This window comes from Haliotis asinina, chromosome 4 (assembly GCF_037392515.1).
Source record: "Haliotis asinina isolate JCU_RB_2024 chromosome 4, JCU_Hal_asi_v2, whole genome shotgun sequence".
Classification (NCBI taxonomy): Eukaryota; Metazoa; Mollusca; class Gastropoda; order Lepetellida; family Haliotidae; genus Haliotis; species Haliotis asinina.
Window position 1 is genome coordinate 34881491 of NC_090283.1, and position 15535 is coordinate 34897025.

At 42.5% G+C, this 15535-nt stretch overlaps 1 protein-coding gene across 6 annotated transcripts in view; it reads right to left on the minus strand.

Moving 5' to 3' along the window:
- Positions 1–55: 55 nt before the first annotated feature.
- Positions 56–15535, minus strand: part of LOC137281503 (microtubule-actin cross-linking factor 1, isoforms 1/2/3/4-like) — a 31698-nt gene continuing 16218 nt past the window's right edge. For 4 of the 6 annotated variants that reach the window (XM_067812765.1, XM_067812762.1, XM_067812763.1 and 1 more), the window contains 17 exons: positions 11419–11475; positions 10749–10877; positions 10533–10586; positions 10292–10363; positions 10088–10201; positions 8548–8643; positions 7799–7927; positions 7003–7149; positions 6829–6891; positions 6587–6678; positions 5883–5988; positions 5113–5127; positions 3185–3362; positions 2908–2975; positions 2472–2593; positions 1889–2075; positions 56–1672 (listed from right to left, as the gene is read on the minus strand). In XM_067812765.1, coding sequence (XP_067668866.1) covers positions 911–1672; positions 1889–2075; positions 2472–2593; positions 2908–2975; positions 3185–3362; positions 5113–5127; positions 5883–5988; positions 6587–6678; positions 6829–6891; positions 7003–7149; positions 7799–7927; positions 8548–8643; positions 10088–10201; positions 10292–10363; positions 10533–10586; positions 10749–10877; positions 11419–11475 — 2391 coding nt within the window. In that variant the 3' untranslated portion in view covers positions 56–910. The remainder of the gene's footprint in view (positions 1673–1888; positions 2076–2471; positions 2594–2907; positions 2976–3184; positions 3363–5112; positions 5128–5882; positions 5989–6586; positions 6679–6828; positions 6892–7002; positions 7150–7798; positions 7928–8547; positions 8644–10087; positions 10202–10291; positions 10364–10532; positions 10587–10748; positions 10878–11418; positions 11476–15535) is intronic. The other 2 variants (XM_067812764.1, XM_067812768.1) reach the window with 1 other exon arrangement.

A 15535-nucleotide genomic window follows, 5' to 3' on the forward strand; every position in this document is an offset into this window, starting at 1 on the left:
ACAGCGATTTGCATTAATAATATATTCATCAACAGAGAATACACACACAACACACTTTAAAAACGGTAAAATTTAATTGATAAAGTAGTAACAATACAAATATATTATTCATTTGCAATACCGCAATTCAGATTCTACATGATAGAGATCTACAGAGAAAGAAAAGCACCCTGTGCAATGGACACGTGGTGGTAGTGAGGCCCTCTGTGTTGCCACACTGCACTTTGGTCCACATGACTGAAGAAATGCTTACACATCAACAAATCGTACTGTGCCCCGAATGACTTCATGAAAAGCCTAACGTCCAACAACTGACATTCCTGCATAAAACTGGCCTTGGAGTTACTTGAGATATACGTCACTCCCAAAGTAGACGAAACTTAAAAATATTGGAGCTGCAGACGACTTGAAGTGATTACACAACTATATAGTCTTACATGCATATAGTGTAACTAAGTTAAACACAGAGAATCGTCGAGACAGCTAAAGCCTGTCGGAGTACCGTAGTGAATCACACAGGCAGGCCATTTGTATGGATGTCGCAATCCACTATAAAGATGATATCTGCTCTGTCGGACAGGCGCAGACAGTTGCCATCTACATGCTATAATGTAAATGCTTCAAATAAAGATGGAATGTGATTATTGTGTTACACAATACATTAGACACCTAAATATGCAGCTATTCGTTATAATTGTCATCTTGGGTAACAATCAGCACCATTAATTAGTGTTACGTTTTAGTCGATCAAATCACACAGTTTTGGTTCCGACGTGAGGTCTCAGAAATATGTTAAATGTAAAAGTCATCAGTGATGACTTTTCCCTGTAGTGAACATTAACAGCTTGTTACTCAAGCAAATCTGTCCATCGTCAAACCATGTTGATTTTTGTATGTCGTAATTCAGCAGTTAAGGCAGGGGTTTCCCCAGGGACTTAAACATCTTCATGGCCTTCACACCTCTCAACAGCTTGGTCTTGGCATTTTCAAACTTCTGAATAATGATCTTATTCTCGGGGTCTATGTCAAGTTTGCTTGGATCCGCCACTACTCTGGCTTTGATGAAGCCTTTCATGATGGCTTCATGCACGGAGATCTTCTGATGGGTCTTGTTGTTGATGTACTCGCCCGTCTCCTTGTCCAGCAGACCTTTTCTGATGGCATCGCTGAACGGCACCTTCTCCTTCCGCAGCTGGTCCACTACACCACTCACGCTGTACGTCTTCGTCACAACCTCCGGCTTTGCATTGGGGTGGTGCCTTTCGTCATACTCCACCAGCACTAGTCCGCTGGAGATGGCGTCTGCTATTGGCATCTTCTCTCCAGTTTCAGTCTTGTATTCCGAGCAGCTGCTGTCCAAGATTCCTTTCTCCATTGCCACGTCGAGAGACAGTCTCTCGTCTGTGTGTGGATCAACTACAGCCTGGATGCTGAAGGGCCGAGTCTCGTGGGTTGTCTTGATTGTGATCAACCCGAAGGTCTTCTTCTCTTCGCGGATCTTCTGTTTTGACACTATCTCCATGAGTATCTTGCCGTCATTGATGGCTTCGTTGACGTCTATAGAGCGCCCGGAACGTGGGTTAATGTACAGACCGTTCGCTTGGTCGATGATTCCTTTCATGATAGCCTCCTGCAGAGTCATCTCGTTGTTGTTGTTCGGGTCCAGCACTCCCTGGTGAAATATCAACACATATTATGGCAACATCTGATGTTTGAAAACATAAAAATAATTTTAAAAATGTAGAAAAGTGATACTAAGTATTTGAGGCAGCAACAAAAATAATATTGATTGGTACATATCTACTTCTAGTTCGACATATTCATTATGCACACACTATCAAAAGCAAGTGTATCTCAGAAGGTTACACTGGGACTACATGACTCCTACCTTGACTATAAACGTGTGACATTCCTCAACCTCCTCTGTCACAACCTCCTCGGACGTTGTCTCCTCATGCTGTGTCTCCACCGTCACCTCACTACTGACTGGCATCTCCTCGCGTGGCTTCTCATACAGTGCTAGCGATGCCTGGGACTTCTTGATGTCCTCAATATCCAGATGTGTGTCCCAGAATCTGACAACCACACACATACTCTTACCATATGCCAACACTGTCTGCCTATATCTGGCAACCATACACACATGTCCAATTACCATATGTCAACAACACATTGCTATACATCTGTCCACAAAACCTGACTCTTTTTCAGAGTAGCCATCCGTTAAAAAAAGTCGTTCTGACAACCTTAGTTAAGAGAATATTCCTTACAGACCTATGAACCATCTAAAGAACTGCTTGCGCATAGAAACACAGAGATACGTCATCTTAGATGTAGTCGAAGTGTTGGACAGGGTGCACTCTTTATGCTGTATTAATGTTATAGTGTAGTGGCACTTTACATACTTTATGGCCACCAATCAGTAACAGTAGGAAAGGGATTAGGAAGCAGAATGAAGATATTGGACTGACTTGACGAAGTGTGCTGTAGTGATGTATCTGAGCTGGTCCCACTTGTCACACACCAGCAGGTGCTTAGGCTGCTTCAGGAGCTCCACGATCACCTTGAACGTCTCCCAGTACGCCCAGAAGTCCTACATCAGGAATACAATAGCGTGATACTGTTCTTTTGCTTCTACTTTACGATAAGCTACATGGACATAAAAGTGTTTTCAGAAAACAGCTAAACTCGACACCTTTTACACATTTTGATCTGACATATATTCATTTGGCGTTGTTTTGCACGTGTTGAAAAGAAAAATGACATATTTACATGAAGTATATGAAACTAATAATCTTCAGAATAACTATTGATGTAAAAGAGGTGTTTCTTAAATATGTGCCAAGAAGTATCCCTATCGTCTCTGTGTGCTGCTAAGTGAATCCATGTCAGCGTCAGTGTACGTACACTGTATTTCATCAACATCTCCTCCAGAGTCTTGATCTGCACCACCACAGTCGCCAGCAGCTCGTCATCTACAACCAACCAACCAACTCACACTCACTAACCACGTATATATGTATCTGTTCATCCACCAATATGTCCATCAGATATAAATATCTACGTCACATCACACTCCTTTGTGCATGTGATACATACATGTCAGTGATCGGTATCTATATATACATGTATGGGCTAGTATAACTTTGCACTAGCAGATTACATTTACGTAGTTTCCACATACCGGAAACACCTCCTTCGGGCGCCTCTTCCATGATCATGCGCAGTCGCTCCATGCGTTCCTCCAGCTCGCTGTAGTCGGAATAGCCTGTCCAGTTCTTGCCCAGTGTATCTTCGATGTACTTTAGGATGCGCAGCAGCTCCAACTTGTCCGTCTCCTTCATACACTGAAGGATGGACACCTGGACAAACATCACGTAATACGTCAGTCGGGTGGACATAAGGGGCACCGCCCCATCGTGCATCCCAACATGGACATGACAGCCAGGCTTTCTAGACATTTAACAGTCAAACTGCCGGATGATACAATTTCTTTACTAAGGTGTAAACACGGTGAAAATATCATCAAATACTCATTGAAATTAATGTGAGAAGAATCCACATGAGAAGAATTATTGCAATATACGCGTTTATCGTTATTCTTAGATTTGTAGATGCTTAGCAAGTAGCTGAGGTAATGTCAATAACGACAAGTAACTTGGTTAGTACACATCGGATGACACACACCGAAGTGAAACAGTAAAATTGTGGGTGATGCCAAAGGCGTGCTGTGCTGTGGAAGTCTTCCGATAAAGTATGTGTTGATATCATTGCGTTTATTTGTTATCCATATAATCTGTTATCTCATATTTCCGTTTACCATCGACCTGTGAAGATCCGGGTTAGAATTGATCTTCAGTAAGTAACCCATGCCTGTCATAAAGGGCGACTAACGAGATCGAGTGGTCAGGCTAGCTGACTTCGTTGACACATCGTATCCCAGTTGCGCAGATTGATGTCCATGCTGTTGATCACTGGATTGTCTGGGCCAGGCTCGATTATTTACAGGCCGTTTCGATACAGTTGGGATATTGCTCAGTCCGGCGTAAAACTCAACTCACTCACTCACACACCCAATCACTCCGTTTACAGTCAGAAAATATGATCATCTCTGACTCTGGCTATGCTAATGTATACGGTGCCTACTTTGTATCTTCCTGAAAGGAAACTGTCTGTGCATGGAAAAGGGAGTAGAAAAATGTGTCGTATGGGTGGAAACATCAGGGTGTAGAACTGTCTTGGAAGTGATGGAGTGTCGACGGGACGTATAAGACGTAGGACTGGCGTTTAGATAGAACATATAGAGACTAGAACAGACTATAGACAGAATGACGTAAGGAATACTGACAGTAATAATAGGTCATTTGTAGGAGATATTTGCATATTCACGAGGGTTGATTGTCTCAAGTCTCACATTGGTTAACTTCGTCATAGAGAAGCAGTTTATAATGAACCTTGCATGGTGTGCTAAACGGATGTCTACACAATATTACGTCAGTATGAGGACACTGTTCGCTGTGACATACCAGTGATATAGGCTGGAGTTGTGGGACGGGCTGAGAACGTATCAATCAACCCTCGTACGTGTACATATTCAGATATACAATTCAGGTACATGTTTTTTCAGGTGTGCAAAATTCGAGAAAAAGCCTAGGCGGTCACACAACAGAACGCTTCGGCAACACAACATTGTCACATCAACACAACGTGACGTCCGCAAGCATAGGCATATAGTTAACGAGGGAAACCACTGCGGTCCACTGCACACGTTTTGAAATGAACAGATGTAAGAGCACTTTATGAGCTTATCACGTTTACCTGTATGGAAACACAAGCACCTTTGTTTAGTCATGCCAGCCAACCACCCGAATATACACATGCACAGTCTGCTTAATTTAACACATAAAAACCTCTTGCCCGATAGCTGTGTCTGACACAGACCATGCACCTTTACATTTCTTATTAATGTAACTTGTTCTGAGGTATTATCCACTTAATATCCTTGTGTGTGACTTAGCCGAATACTTAGACTTTCAAATACGTGGAAAAACAGTTGTTATACGCAACACAGGACGAGCAGACGACAACACAGACAAGCACATGGCCCGTTACCTTGTCCTTGGCAGTCTGCATAGAGAGATGAGGTTATCAGTAGATGCAGATCAGTGGAACGTTAATACAGGATTTAATGCATACCGAATGATGAACATATCAAGTTAACACTGAGAAGCGTCATGCCATTCTCTTACAATTATATCGTATAGCACAGCCACAAAGCAGACAACCTGTAAAGCTTAAACTGTTCCAGATGTTATATGCTTGCATGACAATACATAATGCAGCTTGTAAAGCCACACACAGAGACACAGAGCCTGTCGTATAACCTGCATCGTCATATTTCCGCGGAGGATGTTCACAGAGTGACACTGCTGCGTGCTGCTTATTAGATGCTTACCCAGCCATGAGTATCTTTATATTATCCTTGCTCAATGTTCACCCAAACTCCTTGGTGACCGATGTTTACATAACTCTCCCCAAGCCCCTCCTTTCACGTTCAGGTCATCTTAAGTGTGTAAGCCTTAGTCTCTTAATGTAATTCTAGGTTAATCACTCTCGCTTCCTATCTCAAGTCAATCCCAGGGATTCCTGACATAAATCTCATTATGGACAGTGCTAAGGCTTCGCACATGGTAAAAACACACCTTCATATTATATTCACTAATGTCCATAAAATAACATATGGCCATATACTCTTTACATGTCAAAACACGACGTTAGATTTAAGATGCAGCTTTGTGTGGTCTGTGCTACTGTGAGGCGAGGCTGCTGCTAGCAGATCCTACCCTGATCCAGTCCCTCCAGTGTTATTCCCGATGACCTACCTCATCCTCGTCCCAGTCCTTGAAGACAATCAACATGAAGGCCAACATCTGGTAACCCAGGCGCTTCACTGAAGTCGTCCACAGTGACAGCAACTGCAGCCGGAGTCTGGGCAACACAAACAGTTTCAGTGTAATGTAGATTGAAACAGGCAAACTTTAGACATTTCTTGGAAACAACTGGGTTCAAAGCCGCTTTACACTATGACAACTATAATACGACCTTAAGTTGGTTGTCAGCTGTGAACATTAAAAAGCAGCTACTCCAGTCAACAAAGTGACACAACAGGTTTTGGAACTTCAAACCGCAGAGGACTCCCTGTAAACGTGTACGTGTGTATTTCGATCCAGTTAGGAATAAATATCAAGGCCACAGTAAGGGAAATGCAATTACCGTATTATAATGAGTTATGTCAGTACCTGATTGCTGCACCCGTGAAGGTCCCGGGGTAGAATAGGCCTTCAGCAACCCATGCTTGCCATAACAGGTGACTATGCTTGTCGTAAGAGGCGACTAACGGGATCGGGTGGTCAGACTCGCTGACTTGGTTGACACATGTCATCGGTTCCCAATTGCGCAGATCGATGCTCCTGTTGTTGGTCACTGGATTGTCTGGTCCAGACTCGATTATTTACAGACCGTCGCCATATAGGTGGAATATTGCTAAGTGCGACGTAAAACTAAACTCACTCACTCACTCACTCACCTGATTGCTGCGTCCACTGCCTCGCCAGCAGGCCCTGGGATGACCAGTATCACGGCCGGCACTTCTCCGGTCTGTCCACGACTGTTGGTGACCTGACAACATACACACAACCAAACATATTTAAATCCGATAGCAATTACGATATACAAGGGCACAAATCAGATTTGGACAATCCAGTGTGTAAACAAACTCAGAACCACGAACTTAAATCAAACAATTGAATTCGATTAACGCATGCTCACCCTCCACTTCCGGCGGTTGCTGTTGTCGACAATGGTAATAGTTTCGCCTTCATTCAACTCGATCTGCAATCATACGTAGGAATGACTGCTAATGAAAAATGTCTCAGCTTGTCAGTTCGAAGTATTATGTCCACTTAATTGAATATCGATAGAGACACCAAATGAACGTGTTACCTCGTCTGAGCGGAAGTCTACCAGCACCAGGGCAGGGCGTGGGTCAGTCAGCTTTTTGAGTCGGAGAGGAACGGGGACGATGTTCCTGCTGCGGTCAAACAAGTTGTCCACCTTGGTCTGCCACTGCAGGTAGGCCAGAAGGACGTCCTGGGCACACGGACACAAATAAGTCACGATCATAACATGATGGCAGTAAAACATGCCTGGATGCAATCGGCCAATCACAAGTTTTAATTCAACTTGCTAGTCTGCTACATCATTGCGTGAGTATGTGAGTATATACATGTATACTTCTATTTTCAGATGCCATTTAGAAATAAAGGTGTGAAGACTTATAGGTTGTTTGTTTTTGTTCCGTTTGTTAACAATGCAAAACAAAAATATTGTGATGAAAAGATAAGTACAGTCGTTCAATACAAAGCTAGCGTACTTGGAATAAACTGACAACACAGTGCCTGACAAACATGTTCGCGTCTTACAACCGTGGGACGATCCATTTAATGCTTGATTTGAAAACAGTGTTTGATCAAATGAACTATGTTTATACTTGACTAAACAGTAGCTCATGAATTATGTTGTTATGGTACAAGAGAATTGAGATGAACACGACCTCTCCGTCATGTAGAACAATGTTACTTGGAGAGGTAATCCTAGGACACGCAGACAATGTTTACTTTTAACTAATCAGATATGCTGTAAACAATACCAGGTTTAGTGTTACCAAATTCAGTGTTCTAAATTCGGCTTAATGTGGTTTGCGAATGACAGCCATATTGGCGAGTCTGTATGGACGTACTCTGATCTCATTCAAGATGGCCCTGGCGTCCGCCTTGTCTCCATTCAGCTTCTGTCGGTCGAAAGACAGGTGGATCCTGGACAGTGTGGTTTTCATCCAATATTCTGCCTCCTCCACCTCATGGAAGTACTGCAACACCAACCTCGCTCAGCTCAAGCCTCACACGGGAGGAATACATGAAACCCTTACATAGCAACATAACCCTCAAGGAAACCCATACATAGAATATTACCTTCGGAAAACCCTTATATAGCAACATGCTCCTCGAGGAATTGCATACATAACAACATTACCTTCGGGGAAAGCCGTACTAAGGAATACAAACTTCCAAGAATCCTCTAAATACAAACATAACCTTTGAGGAAAATTGAGACACAAACCTAAGTTTGGGGAGGTGGATATTTCGAACATGTGCAGAATGTTGCCCTCGTGGTGGTGAGATGGTTCGAGATGCTATATTGCAGTACTCAACCTCATGGGGTGCATTACAGAAGGGTACTGATGCCCTTGTATTAGTTTTAAAATGCTAAAACCTTAGTGTTGTGTTCAAGTACTAATCTCCTAGTGCTGTATAACAACACTGACCTCCTTGTGTTGGATTACTGCACTGACCTCCAATAATGCCCTCCTGGTGTTGCATTACAATACTGACCTCCTTGTGGTGCATTTCAATACGGACCCCCTTGTATTATGTTATCGTACTCACCTCCTTTTATTGTGTTAGAGTGCTGACTGGTTATTGTACTGACCTCCTGGTAGGCTGCTGCGTTCTTGAGATGGACCTCGGAACACTGCATCGTGGTCAGGATCCACTTCCAGTTCCTCCTGACGGCCGTGATGCAGTTCTAAACCCAGAACATAGCTCATGTACACTATAAAACCTTCCGCCTACCCTTCTCAGATACATCCATGCATTTATACTATGCTATAGGGACAAAGAGTAACACTGTAACTTTATTCAAAGTACAATGAGATAATAGCCACTCTTCGACTGACATAATAAACAACATTGTTCAGAGTGTTGTCGTGTATCAGCACAAAAATGTCCAGTTTTGACTTCTATGATTGGTTTTTAACATCCCCCTATTTGGGCGTGTATACATTTATCTATACATTTATTCCTCTCTATACGTTTGTCCTTTTTTGTTTGTGTAAACTCACACCCTGATCAGGACTTATTTATAATTGTCACAGATGGGGTGCCAGTCAAATCGCCCCAGTTACAAAACACCCCAGCAAATTTGGTCAAAATGCCCCAGATCTTTGGTCAAATCGCCCCAGGTTTGGTCAAATCGTCCCACGGGGATAGTCAAAATGCCATCGCCATAGTACAGCCAGATGTTCCAAGTGGAACTAGAGAATACATGGATCAGCCAACAAGGAACAATACATTATATGGTCCCTGGTTACTATGTGACTATACTGACTTATCTAAGCCCTCCATCGGTAGGCATCCCTGCTCCCAATCAAGGTCCTCCTGCTGAAGGAGAGTAAAGTGAGAGCAAGAATCTGGGACCGATTAAACCAGGATCTTTGCTCTCTGAACAGAGTTCAGGAAAGACCAAATTTCAGTTCAGCAGCTACATTCATGGACCAGCCCACCATGCAGACAAAAGTTTAAAAGTTAAAACTGATTTCCTGTATGGGGAACTTCTGTATGAGGATTATGATATCCCAGTTGACAAAACTCGAGATAGTTTTATACGTATTATATATACCATACTTGTTATGATTACTCAAAGTCATTTGTTGACAAAAAAAACAAAAAAAATCTATCCATTTACAGCATTTACAATAAACGTATTATACAAACCTGTAATTTACATTGTTGTCTATACACGAATACTCTTTTTGCTGTTTGCAGTTTGCTAACAGGAAATGTATCAGAAATATTACTACATAAATATTATGTAAAGAATATTGTATGGAAGTTGACAGAAACTCTGTATTTATGGCTTATATTAAACCATATTAAGTAAATTGGGGCATTTTGACTACCCCCTTGGGGCGATTTATAAAACCTGCTGTATTTTGACCAAATTTGCTAGGGCGTTTTGTCGCTGGGGCGATTTGACTGGCACCCTACAGATGCATATGGCTTAGCCGTATCAAAACAAGTTTCCGAAATCTTGAATGTAAAGTGAAAAGTCGTGACTTAGTGTATTTCTACTCTAATGCAACATAGATTCCACTTCTGTAAATCACTCTTTAAAGTCCGATGTGTTTTGTCGTCTTTGTAACCCTGAATGCGCATAGCTGCCCTGTATGTGATAAGTCTGTGATAACTACCTGTGCAGTTCGGGCCATGCTCTCGTTGGTCTGGTCAGTGCTGCCTTTGGGTTTCCCAGCATCCCCTGTGTTTACCAGGTGTACAGCCCGGGAGTCAAACTCGGTAGAAAGGTTCTGGAATTCAGGAATACACATAAAGAAAACGGGTCGTGTGAAATATTATCATGAATCAAATGCCTGAGAAGTCTAGGGCATATTACTTACCTCCACTAACTCTTGAAGCCCTGAGATTTGCGAAATGACCTCAAAACATGAGCCTCGTTTGGATGACAGCGCCTATCAAATACAGAAATATCACATTACGCACCTGATACACCAGCACAACTGACAGAAAGTAGGAACAAAGTGAACTAGCACGACATAACAGGTAAAGTCACTTGAGCCCAATGTTAAAATCAAGGATGGTTAAATTTAAGGGGTGATAATTCAAAGTTGTCTCCCTTACTTCTACTGAGCTGTATTTCCCCTTCAGATCAGCTGCCTCCTCCTCGCCAACGTTCTGTCAAATGAATGGAGACCACTGGTCAGTTATACAAGACTTACGGATCATTGATATTTTCACAACAGGTTTTGTTATACCTTTCTCGCTGTTACAAAGCAATAGTGAACATTCTTTAGTGATATTCGAGTTGTGAGTTGTGAGAGCTAGACAGGGACAGACCGGGTTCTGGACGAGCTTGTCAATCTGCTGACTGAAGTCTTTGATCTGGATTGCCTTGGCTTTCTGTTGACTCAGTGCCTTCATAACACCGCTCTCCCCCTGGCCGAAACTGGCGCATTCCAGCTCTCCCTGTGTGGAAATAGCGAGATGTTACTTCTGGTGTCATATTGTGAAAGCTTAACGTGGTGTTTTACAGTAACAACTTACCCGTGGTGTTTTACGGTGACAACTTACTCGTGGTGTTTTACAGTAACAACTTACTCGTAGAGGTTTACAGTGACAACGTATGCGTAGTGTTTTACAGTGACAACTTACTCGTGGTGTCGTACAGCGACAACCCACTCGTGGTATTTGACCGTGACAACTTTCTCGTGGTGTTATTTAGTGACATCTAACTCATGGTGGTTTACAGTGACAACTCACCCGAGGCCTTCTAGAGTGACACCTTACTCGTGGTGTTTTACAACGGCATCTCACTTGTGAACTTGACCGTGACAACTTACTCGAGGCGTTTTACAGTGACAACCAACACATCTTACACAATGATACCTCGCTATACTATACAATGATGTCTCGCATGTGGTCCTAAAACATGTGACTCCTGTTTACATATTAGATACATTAATTCCAAGATAGAAGAGGTAACGGTGCTGGCAAGATTTGCACTTACCTGCTGTTCAAATAGCCAATCCAGGCATTTCTGTACCTCAGACTTGGCCATTTTCCTCTGCAACAAAACGATAGCAAGACTTACACACACGACAGGCAGGAATTTCGTATAGATCTATACAGTTTCAAACATAACAGATACAGTCTCCCACAGGACAGTTTGGTACATCTGACACCGGTAGTCACCCACATCACTGCAGCAATGCCGGTAGCAGTAGATGGCAGGAAGCGAGTGTCACACCCTGTATCACTGACATTTAGATGCAGTCAGTGAGAGTAGGAGCGTTCTGCTACACTACAATACACCGAACTTCATTGCCATATTTGTAAAGCGACATTGTGGAAATCCGACTCCAGCGTGCAATATAAGGGCACATTTACCTTTCAGTTAAACAACTGGCACGTATGAGTAGGCTCACTTCATGAACCTTTGAATGGCGGCCTTTCAAAAGCACGGTGTCTACGCTATGCTTTGAATAGTGTTAGCCTGTACAGTGAAGCTAAGTATAGTGAATAGACCTTATCATTGTTACCTCTATATCATTACAAACAACCACTGTACGTAGCAACTCATGCAACATATTCTTATTATAATGGTACAATTACAGCTAACAATTTCTATTCTGTGATCAGAGCCTCATCAGCTTAGGGTTAAAATTAACGCAGGCGTGCTATGACAGTCAAGGTTGCCGACCCACGTGTACTACGTTAATAGACGCCAGTTGTACAACGCAACCAGTGTGTGGCCAGCCAGGCAGACACTGAATCACACCACTGTCTGTGAGGTGGTGACATCTGTCGGTGGTCACTACATCAGTCCTACCTTCGTCAAGATTGAGTGGATGTCTAATAACATGAACAGTGCTGCACACGTCACTGTCCTACCTTTAAAGTCTAGCCGGTGCATTTGTAATCATACGAAAGTTTCCGGGACCTAATGTATTTGCAATGGATTTTACCATCTCACACCGACCTGGTTTCTCTATTTGCTGTATAACAGGTAAATTATGAGAGCCCTGTTTCCATAGAGACAGACGCCTTTACTTAACCCGCGTGCGGGGTTCAAGTTTAAATATAACAGAACACAAGGCTTTTTATGGACGATTTGAATTATCTAACCCTGCTACATGTACTTGGTAGCCAGTGAGGTGACATAAGGCAGGATTAGGTGTTGTGTTCTGGGTGCAAGCTAATCCAGAGTTTTAGCACGATCTTAGAACCTTTGTCATGGTACTGAATGCATATTCAGGTCAATGAATCTTGGTTGATGATGGGCGACGTCTTTTTTTTATTAAACAAATACCTGTCTAACCGATGGCATGACACATCAGCGTTTGTCATGGCCCAGGTAGAAAGTTAATATTGAGTTAATAAACACCCGCTGAGTGTGTCAGTAGTTTCACCTGTCGCCACACAGATCTCAAACCAGTCCTACGAGTTTTTTCTTCATTAGACGAACTCAGATACATCTACAAAGAAGCATTGCGCTACCACAAAGAAATGACCTCTTTAAAAAGTCATTAGTTTTTAACATACATTTCTGTCCCAGTACCCGATTAGATTCCGTGATTAGGCTGCGCCACCCCTTTCACCCGGAGCACAAACGGCATGACGAAGATTTCCGTAATGGAACGTAATGTAAGGAATGTGTTCTATTTGAGTAATTTCATCTTGAATTTAAAATAGTCCATGAATCTTTCAAATTACATTCTGAATTCGTAAATGCATTATTAGCAAATACTTTTAGGCTATACATTCATAACACACAAATACATTCAAATAGCTGAAACCGGTAATATTTGAAACTTGATTGTAACTGAGCACCAGGAGAGTGTCATGGCTATAGACCTGTATGAGCAAGATCACCTTACAATATGACGATGTCTCAAACGAAGACACCTGTAGATTACCTTATGGATCGATATTTGAATGAGACATTCCTCTAATAATGTATATATGTCTGATATCTACGATGTAATACTTACACGTCTGTCCCGTGTGGTGTCGACGATTGTGAATGCGTGTGTGGTGCTACTACCTCGATAACCCGACACACCTATACGACTCTCGCATGACCTCCTTAGGCTTTCAAAAATACCAGCTAGTAGTTTGATCTCAGAGTGGAGAATACCTTCTCTGTTCACGTGCCATTTGGCTTTAAGGAGTAGCACTTGACTCGGGTATTGTAATATGGATATGCTCAACATACTTAGGAATTTTTTCACACTTGCGCACGTCGACAGTTCAACTTTTCAAAACAGATCTTATTGAATACATTTTACGGGTGAATAAAATACTGCTGGTAGGAGCGGTTAATAATATATCTGTATGACACAGAGCCTAATGACAACGTCAGTCATTGTCTGTTATAAATATTATTTAGGACAGGTTTCCCAAATATGGCCCTACTGTCCTGTGACGGGTACAGCGCCCGATGATGTCAATGAAGCCTTCCAGATTCATGCAGGCTGTGGGCGGATTTGTTTGCCTTGTAGATTGTGTGGTGCGTCTCTCCACTCACCTCACTATTAAGCATTACCGTGCCAGTCACGAACACATTTTGCTTCTTAAATAGTCTGAGGATTGCATTAACTTATTAAGATATTTATCTTAACACCTATTTTAATACATTAAGTATGGATCGATATTCTCACAGTGCTGAGCGGACAAGTAAAAGCGTGTTTGGTACTCTGCTTCACAATAAGATTGACATCGACAAGAATGACCAGAAGTTTTAATCCATCCCTTCCAGAGCCTAGTCAGTGCCCCGTTGTCCAGGCGCACAATACCTACACCGGTATAAGGAGCTTGTCGACAGCCACAGGAAACCCGCTGAGTATATACCTGACATGGTCAATAGAAAGGGAGGGTCAGCTCACTTGAATCACAAACGACATACATCAATCTGAGCCTCTTTCACATACATGAGTGTCTACACGCTAAAGCAGAACCACAACATTCCCAGTGTAATCATTCGTAGCCCTGGTTTCCAATTTTTGAGAAAAACAACAACATATAGTTCCCTCACCTCTGAGCTCGACATGACCGGAGTGGTCTCCCCTTCGTCTTAATATTTGCAACTATGGTGTGTTCTGCATGGTTCACGTACAGATAACAAACAGACCCCGGGGACACGTGATTGACACATTGATGGATATTTTGGCGATGTTCTGACAGTGGCGCGGCAGGAATGTCCACGACTTACACCGTGCTGCCTCCAGCACTCACACAATTACTTATTCACCTGTAACACGTCTCTGCTCCGATTGATCATCACAGTGTCATGCTGTTTCAATGTTTTACCAAAAGCATGATGGGTGCCTCGATATATTCAACCGCCCACATACCATTAGAAAGATGTTGATATTTACACTTCAGTCCAACGGAACAAGGGGTCTCGACGCTGCTGACGCAGCCGAGATTCAATGAACATGTGATATGTCCATATAGTTGACTCACTATGACAGAATCAAAGCTTCAACCACTGTCCGTCTGTCCGCCTGTACCCATATTAATCCACATGATTATCGATCCCGTTACCTAATGGTAACACAGGCGTCAAATGTCATTTCTTGAAAACAGTTCTCAACTCAGTGACATGTCTCACTGCATTACCTGATCTTCAATCGTGAGATATCAGGTACACCTCAATAATGTCTCACTGTGTTAACTGATCTTCAATCGTGAGATATCAGATACACCTCGATAATGTATGGATCGAACTGCTGTAGATCAGTGAATTCAGTGAGATGGTTTACAATGTCTCAGTTTTCAGTAAAAATAGTGCGACTATGTCTGTATTCCCCGAGATGCGGTGATGTGGCACAACAAAGGTTTGTGTGACGGTCATGATGAAGTTTATCATAAGCAATAGTACGTGGTATAGTTGACATAGGAGACCATGCTATAATTATTCAGGGATTTCAAATTTGTTAAGGTATATAATTATGACAAATTGTCATTATGTAATGTTCTTCTAGGGTTATTGATTACTGGTTCTACACACCATACGCCATTCGCCACCCTCAGTCTGGCGTGACAACACAACGTGGGATGAGGAAAAACATATCAATATATTCAGTGGAGTTCAGTGATATATTATCTTGTTTACTGCGGTA